Source organism: Phlebotomus argentipes, unplaced genomic scaffold (genome assembly GCF_947086385.1).
Source record: "Phlebotomus argentipes unplaced genomic scaffold, Phlebotomus argentipes genome assembly contig_42, whole genome shotgun sequence".
Taxonomy (NCBI): domain Eukaryota; kingdom Metazoa; phylum Arthropoda; class Insecta; order Diptera; family Psychodidae; genus Phlebotomus; species Phlebotomus argentipes.
Genome location: NW_026776171.1, coordinates 100,013 through 117,317, shown reverse-complemented (window position 1 = coordinate 117,317; position 17,305 = coordinate 100,013). Strand labels below are relative to the sequence as shown.

Genomic DNA, 17,305 nt, shown 5'->3' with positions numbered 1-17,305 from the left:
AAAACAACTCTTGCCGATTTGTTAGAAACTATTATTATTTAGAGTCAATTGAAAATACATGTGTGAAAGAAGCTTGCATTATGTCTAGTGAGACGTTGGTGAAGAGGGAAAATCTGCAAATGTGGATTGATTGTGACTCTTTACAGTTCACCAGCAGCACAGGCGTCAGCATAGCCTCTGCCTCCCTTCTCCTCCGGATTCAGCTTGATCATGTCGTCGATCCTGAGAATCGTCAGCGCAGCCTCCGTGGCGAACTTCAGAGACTTGATCTTGGACATTGCGGGCTCGAGAACGCCGGCCTTCTTGTTATCTCGCACAACGCCCTCCAGCAAATCCAATCCGTACCACTTCAAGTGGGCATGATCGAGCTTCGTCTGACTGGAATTGTGATAGGCACGCAGCTTCGCCACCAAATCTGTGGCGTCCTTCGCTGCATTGACAGCCAGTGTCTTCGGGATGATCAACAGAGACTTGGCAAACTCCGCTATTGCCAACTGTTCTCGAGAACTCTGCAAAGGACTCACAATTAGAGACATGAATTCACACACAGCTGAGCGAACTTACCAAGGATGTGGCGAAGTTCTCCAAATAGATGGATAAAGCCGCTTCCACGCATCCTCCTCCGGCCACAACCTTCTTTCCCTCCAGCACTCGCTTCACCACGCACAGCGCATCGTGAATCGATCGCTCCATCTCGTCCAGATAGAAGTCATTCGGACCGCGCAAGATGATGGACGATGCAGTGCGTGCTTTGGGGCCCTTGATCAGGATCAACTCGTCGTCACTGATGAACTCCTGGCTCACCTCATTGGCCTCGCCCACCATTGAAGGCTCGAAGCTCTCCTCGCCCTCCATATTGGTGAGGGACGTGAGATAGGCAGCCCCAGTCGCCTTGGCGATCCTCTTCAAGTCAGCCTTCTTCACCCGCCGCACCGCCATCGCCTTGGCCTCCACGAAATACTTGAGACAGAGATCATCGATTCCCCCTGAGCACAGCACCACGTTCACGCCAGTGGCGAGAATCTTCTGGATCTTCTCACGCGTGATGTCCAACTCACGCGAACGGATCTTCTCCAGATTCTCCGGATCATTCACCAGCACCTGCACACCCAACTTCATCTTTGTCTTCTGCAGCGAGAAGTCCAGACACGCGATCTTCGCATTCAAGACCTTCTTCGGCATCTGCTGAGATGCCACGGTGCAATTGAGAGCATAACCCGGAATCAGGACACTCTCCCGAGCAGACTTTCCATGCGCCTTCAGCACATTCACGGCCTTGATTGGATACGCTGGATTTCCCTTCGGATCCGTGATCTTCACTGCCTGCGCAGCATCGACGACCATCGAGGAGAAGAAGTCCGCGTCCGGCCCGATAATCTTCGAGCTCATGGACGTCTTCGCCACATTCACAATACATTCCCTGCCCAGATTATCCACGGGCTCCGTGAGATGCTCGGAAATGTACTTGCACGCCTCCTTGCATGCCAAGCGATAGCCGGAAATGATGGAAGTGGGATGAATCTTCTGCTTTACCAGCTCGTCGGCATTCTTCAGCAGTTCAGCGGCGATAATGACCACAGATGTGGTGCCATCGCCAACCTCCTCGTCCTGCAGCTGAGCCAATTCCACCAGGACTTTGGCCGCCGGATGCTCGACTTCAAGGAGTTTCAGGATTGTTGCTCCGTCATTTGTCACGGTCACATCGCCAATATCGTCAACAAGCATCTTATCCAGGCCCACAGGACCCAGGGAGCTCTTCACGATGTTTGCAATAGAGCAAGCGGCCATCACTGCAAAGAAAACAGAGGATCAGGAATCCTTCCGGAAGCACATAACCAAACTTTTCACGAAATATATTAAGGAATCCTATTGTAACGAAAGGATATTGAGTATTTCATCAATACAAAGACCCTGAAGATGCTTATTAGTGAATATTTTGGAAAATAAACCTGTTTCAGGGCATTTTTCCAAACATGTGATAAACAGAAAAGTGGAAGCACATGATTCAGTCTCAGATTGATGCTTCTCCTGTAAAATACTCACCATTCTGGGTGCGAATCGGCTGACCGGACGTCCGGGTCCCTGCCACGGTTAATGGACTTGCGATTGTGGACATATTTTCACTGGAATTTGCTGAAAAATTAAGTGTAAACTGGGAAAATCACTGACAAACCGCACCGCATTCGAGAACAATCTCACAAACTGCCAATCACCCGTCACCAGAGGCGCCACCATGAAGTTCGAATACAGCGTGCAGCGCCACTTTTTCATCGACGAGTGGATAGGGAAGATATTTAAAATTTAAAGAGCCTTTATATGGTTGTACATGGATTTTATTTGCAAAATGCACTGAAATACTACGAAGAATTAACTGTATATACTATGTATTATCTCTTTTGCATTCTAAGGTAGTTTTTTACACTTTTGCATCATCGCCTCTTATGCTCCAATTGACGAAAAACAGAACATATTCACCCTTCAATGGAGGAGAATGTGTGAAAATCAATCAATGCCTGAACGACATACGGCTGTTCGTCGACAATTTACAATCGCTTTACGCCTAATTATTGCGAGAAAAAAAATGCGGGAAGAATGCTCTGAGAGTATCACACATAATTTGAATTTTAGAGTTTGTAAACATGCTACAGATGTTTCTTTTGTGAAGGTGTTTTGTGGTTCGTGTACTCGCGCAAATAATTAGCTGAATGGACAGTTTGTGAGAGAAATTAGTTTCAAATAGTGCCTATGCGCTGCGGAAAAAATCCAAAGTATCGGAAGGTTTATTTTTGAGTGGAATTTTGTGAGCGCTGAATCTCCGCGCGCGCGGCATTGGAAGGCGAAGAAAAAATATAGTGTGTTGGAGATTTTCGGGGGAAGAAAGCATGCGTTATTTATTTTTGCATCAAACACTATATTGGTCAAGAGTGCTTGTGTATGTTTTCCACCATCGCGCGCGATGGATAGAAAAATCCTCGTGAAAAACAGAGTTTTTGATGTGTATGTTATTTAATAAATAATAACAATAAATTCAAACTGCCATAAATTATGTGTTGAGGTATATAAAAACATCACTTCTAAACATTGTGCCCACCAGCGAGACTGTGTTGAGGCACAAGAAGAGTGAGAGAGAGTGAGCGCAAGAGAGAGAGATGAAAGGGTGGAAAGAGGCTCAAAAATATCCTCCGTAACTAAAAATATCCATATGATGCTCTATATAAGTTTCTGAATCATTTATTCCTATTCTTCAGTTTGAAACTTGAGTGGAAAGTGTTGAGATCGTTTGAGGCTCACACGGGTGTCGAAGAGCGAATTTGCGAAGTGAGTGGCTTCTCTTAAAGAGATTCTGCATCAAGATCCGCCACATTATTACACAATTTAGGATTGTTCTCACTTGGTGTGTTAGAGAAGTGCCATTGAAAAATCGTCACACATTTCTCGAGGGTCAGAGCTTTGTTTTGTGTTTTGCCAGCATCACAATACACAGATTTCACTCTTGCCAAGATCATTCACGTTGCACAAGTTGCGCCAAATCATCATTAATTGGTTGAATCAATAAAATTGCATACACACACAGGAAAGCATGAGCGGAAAAGTGGATAAAGTTTGTGCTGAGGATGTCCAGCATGAAGGTGAAGTCACGAGCTTGTGCTATCGCGACAATACTCTGTACTCAGGCGGTGCCGATGGCAAAGTTAAGGTGAGTCCTCATCATCCCCAAACGAGCCCATTTTATCAATCATTCCGCACCGTGTCGCCAGGACGTGTGCGAGATAGGAGCTGGGACAATTGGAAAATTGTGATTTCTCGCGCGCGCGAAGATCACGGAGACGGATTTCATAAGATCGCCCCACATCACCACCACTCATAAATCTATTTATTTTTCTTCGCAATATTTTTACTTCTTGTGTCTTCATAAACGCGCGAATGCGTGCTGCTAAAATTAAATTTATCTAACCAGAAGGAGGAATCAAGATATATTTTTATGGTCTCTTGGCTACAACCAACATCCATTCCATGGGAAGCAATTTCAATTCACATTACGCATTCAGGAGATATATGAATTATTGCGCTCACTCATCTGCATTTATCAATACAATCCATTGAGGCGGTTTTCTGGCGCCCACAATCATCACTTGCCTATAAAAATAATTGGTCTAATTGCTCGCTACATATGTTCTTCTCTTCGTCAAGATCTGGGATGTGGATCTGGTACAGAAGCGTGAAATCACTGCCCACGAAGCCCTTATTTGGGCCATGTGCCTAGACTCCCGCGGTCGCCTGTTCACGAGCAGCACAGACGGCTTGGTGAAGATCTTCGAAAATCCACGCTCCGTCGAGTTCTCCCAAGAGCTCATAAAGTCCTTCGACGAGCTGCTCTGCGTGATAGCCGTCGGCGAAGACATCTACACCGGAGACGACAAGGGAGTGGTAAATCATCAAATCCTCCCCCTCAATTCACCCCAATAAAACACTGACAATCGAACACTTTGCAGGTGACATGGTTCGTTGATCGCAAAATCAAATTCATGTACAATCTCGTGGAAGAGGTGAAATCTCTCGCGGTGGAGGGAAATCTCATCTATACCATCCGTGACACGGACTTAGTGATAACAGAGAAAACCGATTGTAAGCAGTGGAAAATTCACATCACAATCTTCGAAACATCCACGACTTTGACTATATTTTTTTGCCCACAGTGAAAACTGGTAAGTTTGCAACTAAGCGCACCCTTCCTGGAAAGTCACCGATGATCATCTGTGGATTGGAGACGAACGGTACGAAGCCCTGGCTGGTGTTCTGCACGCGAGACGGCAAAGGAGTCACCGTGATCGATAACTTCCGGCGGCCGCAAACTCCGTCCGCTCCTTGGACCGAGCTGTGGACAAAAGAGGTGAGGTATTTCAGTTCTTGCTAAAGTGAATTTGTCCAATATTGCAGTTATTTATAATTATTTTAAAAATTACCCTAAAACAAAATGGTGTTATTCATGTTATTCTTATAATGAAAAATTTTTTTTTTGATGAATTGTCAAGTTAGACGAGAAGGTTCAGCAAATTTTTCCTAATATTTCTGTGATTTGGGTCATTTTACAGACGATTTCAGTTGAAAAGGTGTCAAAACTCTACAAATTTGTCACTTTTGCAGCTGAAATGTTGAGATCTCTGAAGTGCGTCAATCAGAGAGGAATTCAACATATTTTTTTGCCTTTCCAGAATGCTCACGACATGATCATCAACTGTCTGTACGGAAATGCAACTGAGTTCTACAGCGGAGGCTGGGACGGAAAGGTGAAGAAGTGGGTGGAAGTAGACAAATTCCCCAAAATTGCAGGTGCGTAGAATGAAAAATATACTGATGAAATTTGGAAGCATTGATTGGTAATTTCTGCACTTGCTGTGCATCCAGGTGAGGCCGATATCGGTTGTTGTGTCAACGCAATCACAGATGGACCAGATGGGAGTGTTTTTGCCGCGGGCGCTGACGGTAAAATTAGGAAAATCATTTTTGAGTAAGATTCTCAACATTTCATTTGCCCAACGGAGAGTCGTAAGTCACTGGACGTCACGCACAGGACACAAAGAGGTGAAAAGAAGATAAAAGAGAAATTGTTTTTAATTCTTATTGTCGCATTAATTTGGCTTAATGTTATGTAGAATTTTTTGAATAAGATGAGGATAAAAAATATCCCAATTTAATGTCTATTTTAAAAATAAAATTTATGATATTTACACAAGTCTAGTAATGTGTAAAATTTATTGTATTATACACATGTTGGATAGTTGGAATAACTCCCTCGTCCCAGCGTGCGTGTCACACCCTGGGTGACACTTGAGATGAATTTGACGAGTTATTTTCTTGCAAAGTCACACCAAAATGTGTGTTATTTTTGAAGGTGTGTGACAACGACAGCCAAAAAAAATCCCACCCGATAATTGAATACATTAGGCGTGTGCCAATAGTTACGGCGTTTAGATTTTTCTACTGTTCCGTTGGATTCTGTGTCGAAATAGCCCCACAAAACTTGGAGACACACATCTTGAAGTCGCGCGGTGAGTACGGTTGGCGCTTTTGGCGCCTTGTGACTTTCTATTTTTAACTCGTGGCGCTGCAAATTAGTAAAGAGGAAGTGGACGCGCACACCACGGCGCTTTGACAAGTGGCGTTGCGCTGAAACGTCAATCCCCGGTTTTTCCACGTAAAAAATACCTCAACTTTAGCAATTTTACTTATTCCCTGCGCCAGGCGGCATATCCGACGTTCCGTAGTCACAATCCACTGCACATAATATGCGGGTAAAGGTGGAGAGTATAATCCTTACACTCACCGTTGTTGATATTTTTGGTGGTTATGTGCTGTCGGAGATTCCACGACCGCGGGGAGTCTCGATCTCCAGGGCGGCTCTGTACGCCCCCAACGCGGATAACACCTTCGTCTGCTTGGACGGCCTGAAGACCATCCAGTACGGCCAGATCAACGACGACTACTGCGACTGTGCCGACAGCAGCGACGAGCCTGGCACGGCGGCGTGTCCGGACGGGCAGTTTCACTGCACAAATGCCGGCCACAAGCCCAGAACCATACCCAGTTCCCGGGTGAACGACGGTATCTGTGACTGCTGTGATTCCTCAGACGAGTACAATTCCAATGCCAAGTGTATTAATAATTGTAGCGAATTGGGTAAGAGAAAGACTTTCACCCACAGCGCGACTTGCCACTGACCTTCACCTTGATTTCAGGCAAGGAGGATCGCCTGCGCGAGAAGCAGAAGGCAGAGTTGGCCAAGATGGGCAGTCAAATGCGGGCCGAAATGGTGCGCAAGGGAAAAGCACTGCGCGAGGAGCACAAGATTCGCCTCGGGGAGCTGGAGAGATCTCGCTCCGAGGCGGAATCGCTGAAGCAGGAGCGCGAGAAGATCAAGCAGGATGCCGAGGAGTTGGAGAATGCCGCTCTGCAAGTGTACCGAGATGCCGCCGAAGCGGAGAAGCGCGAGCGCGACGAGCAGGAGGCGGAGAAGAACAAAGCGGAAGCCGAGGAGACGTTCAAGAAGTACGATTCCAATCAAGACGGTGTGATTGAGATTGCCGAGTTGCAGACACGCATCGCCTTCGATCGCGATCGCGACGGACAGGTGAGTGTGGAAGAGGCGAAGTTCTTCCTCGAGGAGCAGGATCAGATCGACTTGGAGACTTTCGTGACACTCGCGTGGCCGCGGATCAAGCCTTTCCTCATGCTTGATTCGGGACTATTCAAGCCGCCGGCGACGGAGGAGGAGCAGCAGCAGCAGCACGCCGATGAGGAGCAGTATGGGCAGGACGGAGAACCCATTGATGAGGAAGGCCAGTTCGAGGAGGAGGAGGAAGAGGAGGAAGAAACGGGCGAAGGCGAGGTGAGCAAATTGACAAGTCATTCATAATTGATAGTGACAACCAATCAACCTCTCTGGCCTTATCGTAAAGCCAGAAGGAAAGCCCTGATCTCTGTAAGATCACCAGCGGCCTGACGCGCGTCCGAGTCTCATCCCACCCGCGCTTTGACGCTTTAAATAACTTTATTAATAATATTAAGATTTTTTTCTCCGTGTGCAAGAATTCTCTGTGGCACATAATTTTTTTCCTCGCCGCTTTTCAAGGGGGGCGGAAGATATGAAAAACGATTCTTGTGTCACGCACGCCAGAGAATTCTTCTAAGATTCCATCTGAAGGTGTCATTCTTGGCATGATGGCGGAAGAGGAGCGCGAGAAATTGATGATTTTGATCAGTTGAACAGGTTTCAGCGCGGCGTGCGTCAATTTGTAATATTTAGCCCGATTGGCCAGAGCGCCTGGAGACACTCTTGTCATCTCCAAAGATGTCCATCGAGACGCGCGCAACACTTTACGACTGAGCAGGTGGATACGGATTGGGTGATCACTCTTCTTTTCTCCACCGCAACTCGTATTTTTTCAACTGTCCAAGAGCCATATATATATTTTACCCAATAAATTCCTCTCTGACCGTGACTTCCTTGCGACACACGCAGTGAAATCCCAATGCGTGATTGCGCGAACAATTTCCTGTATTCCATGGGACGATGTGTTTATTTGCTCGTGCGGCAGGAGTCGAATGAGCAGAGAGAAGAGCTCGCGCAGATTAGCGCGGAAACGTGCTCGAGAGTTGACAGATTTATTCCTTCCCACTTGCATTGGGCGCGCTTTGAGGAGTGAGATTTTTTTCGTGCGTGACCTCCGTGAACTTGCCATTCAAGTGGAGCGATACTGAAAAAAAAAGAGACGGACACTTCCGGAACTTTATGCGTTCCATTTTTCTGGCATCAACAATAATTCCCAGAATATTGAATTACGGAAATGTTTTCACAGGAGTTGCGCTGTGATTGCGTCGAATCGATAGAATCCTGAGAAGTGTTCTGTGAACAATAAGGATAATAATAGAAGAGAGGCTTTTCTTGGAATTCAGAGTGAAAATTCACCTGATTTTATTGATTTTACTCTCAATGCTGTTGACTTGTAATATTTTCACTTGTCCTTTTACTCTTATAAAATCCTTTTTAGCGTCTTTAGCCCGCTAAATGGTTAAAATTTGCTGAATTTATTCACAATAGAAGAAAACTTGTGCATGACTAAGAAGCCTAGAAACTGAAAATGATTGTTGAGAAGTGCAAGATTTCACAATACCACACCTTTTTCTTTATCTCACGATGAAATTGTCATATAAATATTTACCGAGCTTCCATATCACAACAATATTATTATCATCGCACTGAAATTTCCTTCGCTGTGAAGTGTTTTTTTTTTATTGTATTGTAAGCAGGAGAAATCTTTGGTTTCTCGTAGAATTTCATTTTTTTCTTCTTTCTTTCTGTCTTTTCAAATTGGAAGCCAAAGAAACTATTTTCGTCACGAAAAAAATTGTAATAATTTCTCCATTATTAGATCCCATACAGAATATTTCCGTGTATTTTTATCGCTTTTATTATTAGAACAGAAATTTGTCTCGCGAAATGATAATTCAAAGCAAAACGAAAACGTCAATTAAATGTCTTTAAAGCTTGAACGACCATCATCTTTCATGTGAAATTAAGAGTGAGTTATTTATGCAAATGCATCTTAATTTGCGCCGCGAACATCTTTATTAATTACAATTAATTGATGGGGTTTTTGAGCAAATAACGTTTGGGAAAATTGTGGCTTTGACCATTCAATTTCTCACCACCTGCCACAATTACCAATACCGGAGCTCCTTCCTCCGGAATTGTTTAATTTATATAATGTAATGCCAGAAAGTGGGTGAATCCCATGCGGCGTGATTAATGTGGATCTATTGGCATTTTGTGAAATGTATTTTTGGTATTTTCATTGACTTCATATTTCTCTCATATGTTCTGGACGATGATGATAATATATTGGCAGAAATAGCGCGAGAGAATTGCCGTGTGTTTTGTGTGTGTGTGTTGTATATTTTTAAAATAAATAGATAACGAGTCATGAATTCTTGTCGGATCGATTTTGCAGTATGAGAAGAATTTTATGACGGGAAAATTAATTTCTACACTCGCAAATGATGATAAAATTGCTCGTAAAATATGATTTAGTGTCTCTGATTGAGGCAAAATAAATGGTTTGCAGATGCCTCGTGTGGCTTTTCAGCTGAAAATTTTCCATATTTCTCTCTGTGGTTTGTCAGGTGGAGCCTGTCGATGATGGCGCGGATGATGATGCTGAGGAAATCATCCCACCGGCACAGGAATACGATCCGGAGACACAGAAGCTGGTCGAGATGGCCAACGAGGCGAGAAATCAGTTTTCCGTCGCCGATCGTGAACTCAGGGAAATCGACACGGAGTTGCAGAACATCAAGGACGCTATCGAGAAGGATTACGGCGCGGAGGATGAATTTGCTCCGCTGAATGGCGAGTGTTTCAATTACGAGGATCGCGAGTATGTCTATAAACTCTGTCTCTTCGATCGCGCCAGTCAACAGCCGCGCTCCGGAGGATCGGAGACGAGGTGAGTTGTGTTAAATTTCGTAGTCAGAGTTTGGCATGTCCTTGATGATGAATCCATTCCCGTCTGCAGATTGGGAACGTGGGACAAGTGGACCGGAAGACAGAATATCTACTCCACGATGCTGTACTCGAACGGAGCGTCGTGCTGGAATGGTCCACAGAGATCCGCCACGGTGCACATAGAGTGCGGCCTCGACACGAGGATCACGGGTGTGTCGGAGCCGAATCGCTGTGAGTATGTTTACGTCCTGGAAACGCCAGCTGCCTGCAGCCTGCCCACCGCCGGAAAGGATCCGTCCGATCGAGCGGACGCGCACGATGAGTTGTAAAAGAGTTGCCACACACACAAGACTACAAGTGATATTTGTCATTTTCGCAAAGAACGCGCAGTCAAGAAATCGAGAGATAGAGAGAGATTCATTCTAATTGATTCGTATTTGTCACATGGAAAAGCGAACAAGGGAAATTATAGAATTCTGATAGACGAAAATCATTCCTTTTGGTGTGCGTGTGGTTTCTCCTTTCCATCTATTTCAATATAAATAAATTGTGTAAAAGATGGAGGTGAATAAAAAATGATTATTGATTGATAAAAGGAAGTTGTTTTGTGGCCTTTTTTCCCTAAAGAGACACGAAAAAAACACACACAATTTCCGTCCTTCAATAAAATGGTTGGAATATAAAGCATTTTAATATCAAGAGTCTTAGATTTTATCTCTCAAATTGTACAATATAAAATAAATATGAATAAAAGTACAATATTATAAATATTATTTCCAAGGTTTCCTTCCTCTTTTTTCCTGTTCTCTCTTAATTTAATTTGGGGGGTGGGAATTCAATAATTTAGTAAATCTTTTTCGTATATATTATTAATAATGTAAGGTATATTTTACTCAGTTCCCCACTTGAATATTATTTTTTTTTACTAATGTTTACCATAAATTACATCAAGTGAGGATTATGATAGTGAATTTATTTATTTTTTTTTTACTTCAGAATAGATTCTTTAGACTTGTGCATTAAATTATAACTCCTCTCGCTGCCTTTCGTATATCTTCGCAACTTGAAGCCTTTTTCTTCCCACTTTTTTAGCTTCACAAATAATGAATGAATCACACAGAATACACTTTTCTTCTCTTCTTTTGCTTGCACTCATTGAAAAGAGGCTCAAATGCTCATATTGCAATGGACTGGTCACACTTGGAAGTAGTCACTCACCTCCTGACCCTCGGCCGAGGTGGGAATTGGTCCATTTCCACTGATATGATTGCCACCGCCGCCACCGCCACCCGAGTCACTCGGCCTCTTCTCGCTCTGGCACTCTGGACTGGACGCCTTTTCATTGTGCAGCCTTTCATAGGGATTCTCCTTCACGCCCAAATACCGCACAGTCTCATAGTTGGGATCTGACTCGCTGCCGGTGAGTGACTCGTAATTGCTCGATGTCGTCTGCATGTGGCTGCGATAGAGCAACTGATCTGAGCCCATGCTCTCGCTCGACGGTGTCGTGGTGGCTGTGAGAGTGTCAGAGATGCTGGAGTAGCCGGGAGAGCTGACCAGAGTCTGACTGCTGGACGGCGTCTCGCCAATTGTGGAATAATTGTGCACATTGTCCTGAATACTCAAGTACGAAGGATTCTCCGAGTGCGGAATGCTGGAATAAATATCCGAATCGTCGAGAATATTGTTGTTATTGTTGTTGTTAATCGATGTGTTGAGCTTCTTCGTCTGATGCTCTGCTGTCTTATCACAAATAATACTGTATCCAGGCTCAACATCATCCAGCGTCTTGGATGACAGCTTCTTCACCTCCCGAATCGACGTGTAGCCCGGCACATCGCTGTCCGTCTCCGTCTCATTGCCCGACTTCTCGCCACGCGGCGTCTTTATGCTACTGTAGCCGTCCAGCAAGTCTCCACCACTCAGTCGATTCACTCTCTTCACCCCACCTTTGTCCCAAATCCTCGAGTACCCATCCTCATCACGCACATCCGTCGGCCGCAGCACCTCATAGTTCGGATCGTCGTCCGACGTCGAGATCCCACGCTGCTTCACAATCTCATATCCCGGATCCTCCATGGCCTGATTGTAGTGGAAGACATTGCTGCTCGCAAAGTCAGCCTTCTGAAGCACCTCAACCGGCGCAATTAATCCTGAAACATGAAGTGATTGGCCAATCAATACTCCATCCTAACCGGAAAAGTACATAATAGACAGAAGGATAATTACAAGAAAAGGCAATAGTGAAACGTGGTTACCAAATATTAATAATGTTAATTTTTTGTGGGGTTATTAACGTGCTTTAATTACGACGTAATAACGCAATGCGTGTGGTAATCTGGAAGAATGTCATAAAGAAACTAATAAGGATGATCAATATTTTTTCTTTTTTAGTTCATGCAAAATATTTCATTTTAAATTCAATTCTCATGCACATAAAGCTATAAAGGAGAAAAACATGTTGATTAGAAAAAAGACATTTAGTGTTAGTCACGACGATCTTTGGGCAATATTTCTGTCACCTGGCGGAGCTGAAGCACGACTCTGTCCATCAACAGCATCCCTCTTATCACCGGGAATCGTCTCATACCCCGGATCCTTCTCCCCATAGCTGCTGCTCCTCCCACGCGATAACTTCCTCTCAATCGTCTCGTAATTGTTGTCCGCCTGACCGGCAGATCTCACGCTATACTTCCCCGGAGACTCGTGCACGGACGCTCGCCCAGAATCAGGCACTGGCGTTCCATTTGATATATCGGAATCTGATATAAACACTTCTGGCTCTGCCGTCGATGCACGATCGCCCGGGAATTTCCTGCTCATCTGCGGCGACGAGTTCTGCGATGGTAGATTTGACAATTTGTTCTTCTTCATCACCTGCAAATATTTGTAAGGAAAAAATTAATATCATTGACCTAGAGTTGATGATCTCTCTCTGCTCACCTTGGCATACATGCCCTCTAAATCCTTGGACGGACTCTTTTTACACTTGCTCACCGACACATCATCATCACCGGGATGAAGAGCATCGCCTTTGGTCTCGAGCAGCTGATGTGTGTCCACGACTGACGCCACGGAATTCCTTCCGGATTGCGTAGAGCTGGTGGATGTGAGATTGGAATTGCTCGACGAATAGTGAGCCACAATTTTGCCACTCTTGGGCGTCGGCGGAAGTGGAGAGTTCGCTTGGCGCTTCTCCGGCTTCGGCGAGCCCAGGATTCCAATGGAGCTCGTGACACTGGAAGACGAGGCCTGGCGCGAATGCACCGTGGCCTGAGCACGAAAATTGTCCACGAGAGACGGCGCGGGAATGTCAATGTTTTGCTGTGGTGTTGTCACTTCAGCCACTTGATCAATGCTATCATTATTCCTCACATTCGACGGCGTGTTGATCTCCACTGACACCACCATCGCATTGGGCGGCTGAATTTGGGCGTACGTCTCTGAGCCGCTGGTGTAGAGATCAGCCGGATTGTTGGGATCATCAATGGCCGCGTACATTTCGTCTGAATCGTCAGACACTGTGGCATAGTGTGAATCACTCAAGTCTCTCCGTCTCGTCTGTGCATTCTGCTTGTTGGTCTGCGCGAGAATGTTCGCCAGTGGCTCACGCACGCTGATGCTCGTGTAGCCCTTCGACGAGTCCTGCGAATCGCCACTGAAGTGCTGCGGCTGTGCAATCGGCGGTGTCATGTAGGGCAACTCTTGGCTGGCCGAAATGCGCCCCGCAATCGCCGATGCCGCGGGAATATCAGCTCCCGTGGGCTCATTCGTGCCCAGAAGACTCTCATTGGACGCCCGCCGTGAGAGACCATTGTGATCGGGCGGCGGATTGACCTGATTTGGCTGTAACTGTGCATATGGATGCTCTGTCTTCCGTATCTTGTCATACGCATGTGATGGCGATCGCACACTCGCGTACGGTGAGCTCACATCATCCGCCTGACTCAGCGAACTGTGCTGAGACACTGATTGCTTCTTCAAGCTCGACGCTGCAAATGAGGGAGAACAAAAAGAGAAGAAGAAGGAGATGAAGTGAGAAATATTGTGCGGATTGACATCAATTAATTCAATCACTCACGACTTCTGCCCTGCGGTCTTCCCTGCACTTTGTCACCAACTGTGGCATACAGATCGGAATTCGTATCAACTGCCGCTTGATCACTCGCTGGGATGTCCGGAAGACTTCGATGTGGCGCATTGCTGGATCTAGCGCAATTATACGCACAAACAACAGAGAGAGAGAGAGAGAAAAACACGAAATATTAGCAAAATCTCCAATTCAAATCGTCGTTGCGCATCAAGTTCAAGTGCAGCACAAAAGTAAGCAAAATAGAAAGCAATTTTACAAATACATGTGAAACATATAATAAAATGTGATTGAAAAAGCCACCTTTTAACATCATTATCACCGACAGAGTCCACCGTGTCGGTTTTGAGAGCCAACGTGGAATTATGCAGCAGATTGTCGTCTGGATTCTTAATCTTAACCATGCCTTCCAAGCCCAAAAGATCATTCCTTTTTTATCGAAGCACACAGAGCAGCAAGAATAAAAGAAAAACACAGCGATAAAACACAAGTAAAAATACCACACTGAAAAACAAATATAAATGCTAAATAACACACATTAGAGACATTAAAAAAAGTATGAATACAAACGCGAAAAGAAGTTAAATTTATTGTTTCAACGATGAAAAAGTGCCAAGAAAAATTCTTTGTTATTTCCCCACTAAAATTAATCGTTTTGTCTTCTGCTTTTGAAGATTTATATTGTCATTTAGCTACGGTTTTTACATTCTGTAAGACCCGTCATTTCTGTCTTTATTAATCATTGAAAAAATCCCTCAATTAGCACAAAAAACCAACGCTTTTTTGGGCCCCACTCTTTTCTCACTCGCTTCTTTTCCTCTCTTTTTTTCTCATACAACAGTAGCAAATAGTATTCAACCAACGCCGCCCGCCCTCAAACTCTCACCTTATTTCATTTTATTGGATATTATTATATTATGAAATAAGTTGCTGGATAGATTTAAAACCTAACATTCCAGCAAATTTATTCACATAATTCAATTTCACCTCACAGATATTTTGCCTAAATGAGCGTGTTTGGCTCATTTATACTTAATTAACTTGCTCAACTAATATGCCCAAAATGAGAGGAAATTATACATTTCCAATAGAAATCTCGTCATAAAACATCTCACATGAACTGTATTGCGGTTGAGTTGAAGCCAAAATGACGATGAAATCTAATATCACAAAATATTTTTCCACATTATCTCGTTGCTTAACACTTTAGCCAATTGATCTAATTTGATTAGTGAAGATCTTCTCATATATTATATACACAAATAGCTTTAGGTGATTGTGATGAAAAGGAACTGACTGGCAAAGCAATAATCTTCGCACAGCTCCTTCTCTGTTGAGCCGCAGTAAAAATAAATCAGCATATGTGAGATTATGAAGTTTATTTATTTTTGAGAGAGAGATGGAAGAGCAAAAAATATAAAGTGAGAATAAAATAGGAAGAAGAATGTTAATTTGAAAGGAAAATTCTGTGAGAATACAATTTTTTTCTCCTCGAACATCGCACGTACCGTAAATCACAATCTCATGCCAACCGGAATTATGCAAGAGAGTCTTCTTCCAAATGAAATATGCATGTTTTGTTGAATAGGAGAGTTTTGTCACGTGGTTGATGGGAATGAATAGAATGCCAACAATTTCACCAAATACCCCACAACGCCCTTTTATACATTAATATATTGCGTATTTATGTGCTGAATGCGAGAAATTGTCTCTCTATCTTCTACTATCTCCATCAATATTTGCCTATTTTCTCTTTTCCAAACCTCACCCTCACTCTGTCAGGCACTGTGCACAGTGCAGAGCAACAACTGCGTCCAATAACCACTCGAAAGTTTATCTTTTCCAAAGAAAACGACAACATTTATCGAATTTTTGACCTTAACCTAACTGTGTATGCAAATTTACGATCAAATTCATAACTTTCATTGCCAGCTTCTGTCTCTAAAATGATACTTAAGGTGCTTAACAACGGGATTTGTTTTCCAAGACACTTAACAGATGTTCAGATTCCAAACTTAAGGCGTTTCGAGTTTAATAGACAACTATACAACAACATGAAATGCAAAATTGGTTGTGGAATGGAATAAATCTCAATTGGCCACGCCTATTCTCATGCCACGCCCCTTTCCTATTCCCTGTCAAAGTGCTTCTATACTTTTCCTATCAACAACTGCATATTAGTGATGAAGATAGGCCTCATAATGAGTTCATTCGTGAGTAAAAGTAAATCATAATGGGATTTCCGAACGCAGTTGTACTACAAATGCGAGACTGTAGTTTGACGATCATTCCGTCTCTACCATGCACTATCATCTTCGCAAGTGCACACGATATTGATTTCTTGTGGCACCGGCGAGAGAAGCATAGGAAGTGACTCAAATGAATTTCTCTCCGGTGGACTAACAGTTTCTGGCACAGTTTTATATGGCAGCGCGACGACATTCAGGAAACAATGCAGTCAACCGTTCACTCATTTCTTGTGCATTTGCACTCACACACGCTTTCCAATGAATGAAATTTCGATGCAATTCGCACACTGAACACAGGGGGACATGGGCATCAACAGAACAGCCACATTTGCGTAATTGACACTCGAGCATCCACTGGGGAATGCTGAGAGCGCAGCGGAGGCTCAACATGTACGTACTTGGGCACTCTCTTCCGGCAACAGAGGCAGGCGGCCAGCATTGTCGTCAGTGATGTGAATATCGTGAGCGAGAGTATAAATGTCCAAATTTCATCATAATCCATCACTGAAAGTTGATTAGGTGGCTTATTATTGCATCAAATGGATGGGAAGTTGCAGGAAAGCACAAGAAAACTGCATAACACAATTCAGGTACAAAACAACAAAACACAGAAAATAACCTAATGACTACGTCATTGTTGAGTCATGATTTTTGCACATATTCCACTCGAATCACAATAAAATCATATTGCCGCGATACAGCAGAAACACTCTATTCACACTAAACACTGTCGTAGACATGAAGAATTGCACAAAAATGGAGATTTCCACAAACAAAAATGCAATGCACTTGAGAGAGAAATTTTTGGACTGGACGTCAGATGATAACTGATCAAATTTCCGACTGGAGGCGCTGCTGTCGTAGTTTCGCCGCGCGCGCGTTTCGCCCAGAAATATTTGAATGTCTTTCAGTTGAGACGAAAAATACTCACACAAAATTCACTACTGAAAGCTTTTATTTATG

At 43.9% G+C, this 17,305-nt stretch overlaps 4 protein-coding genes across 5 annotated transcripts; 2 read left to right on the top strand and 2 right to left on the bottom strand.

The window, feature by feature from the left end:
• Window positions 1-16: 16 nt before the first annotated feature.
• LOC132257286 (T-complex protein 1 subunit alpha) lies at window positions 17-2,221 on the bottom strand. Its single transcript, XM_059754135.1, has 3 exons — window positions 2,044-2,221; window positions 565-1,790; window positions 17-509 (listed from the first exon to the last, which is right to left on the bottom strand). The coding sequence occupies exons 1-3, from the start codon at window positions 2,114-2,116 to the stop codon at window positions 141-143; spliced, it is 1,668 nt and encodes a 555-aa protein (XP_059610118.1). The 5' UTR covers window positions 2,117-2,221; the 3' UTR covers window positions 17-140.
• Window positions 2,222-3,112: 891 nt separating this feature from the next.
• On the top strand, window positions 3,113-5,739 carry LOC132257156 (uncharacterized). Its single transcript, XM_059753943.1, has 8 exons — window positions 3,113-3,184; window positions 3,249-3,318; window positions 3,575-3,697; window positions 4,192-4,428; window positions 4,494-4,626; window positions 4,698-4,891; window positions 5,214-5,331; window positions 5,407-5,739. The coding sequence occupies exons 1-8, from the start codon at window positions 3,150-3,152 to the stop codon at window positions 5,511-5,513; spliced, it is 1,017 nt and encodes a 338-aa protein (XP_059609926.1). The 5' UTR covers window positions 3,113-3,149; the 3' UTR covers window positions 5,514-5,739.
• Window positions 5,740-6,149: 410 nt separating this feature from the next.
• On the top strand, window positions 6,150-10,610 carry LOC132257142 (glucosidase 2 subunit beta). The gene is made up of 4 exons (XM_059753926.1): window positions 6,150-6,678; window positions 6,738-7,387; window positions 9,682-10,004; window positions 10,074-10,610. The coding sequence occupies exons 1-4, from the start codon at window positions 6,288-6,290 to the stop codon at window positions 10,330-10,332; spliced, it is 1,623 nt and encodes a 540-aa protein (XP_059609909.1). The 5' UTR covers window positions 6,150-6,287; the 3' UTR covers window positions 10,333-10,610.
• A 66-nt stretch (window positions 10,611-10,676) lies between these two features.
• LOC132257141 (uncharacterized) lies at window positions 10,677-17,160 on the bottom strand. 2 transcript variants are annotated; one of them, XM_059753924.1, is made up of 7 exons: window positions 16,962-17,160; window positions 16,741-16,846; window positions 14,397-14,522; window positions 14,085-14,212; window positions 12,947-13,995; window positions 12,526-12,880; window positions 10,677-12,156 (listed from the first exon to the last, which is right to left on the bottom strand). In XM_059753924.1, exons 2-7 carry the CDS (start codon window positions 16,842-16,844, stop codon window positions 11,198-11,200), a joined length of 2,721 nt encoding a protein of 906 aa, XP_059609907.1. In that variant the 5' UTR covers window positions 16,845-16,846; window positions 16,962-17,160; the 3' UTR covers window positions 10,677-11,197. The 2 variants fall into 2 exon arrangements, with proteins under 2 accessions (XP_059609907.1, XP_059609908.1); XM_059753925.1 differs by lacking the exon at window positions 14,397-14,522 and having other exon boundaries at window positions 16,741-17,160.
• Window positions 17,161-17,305: the final 145 nt, after the last annotated feature.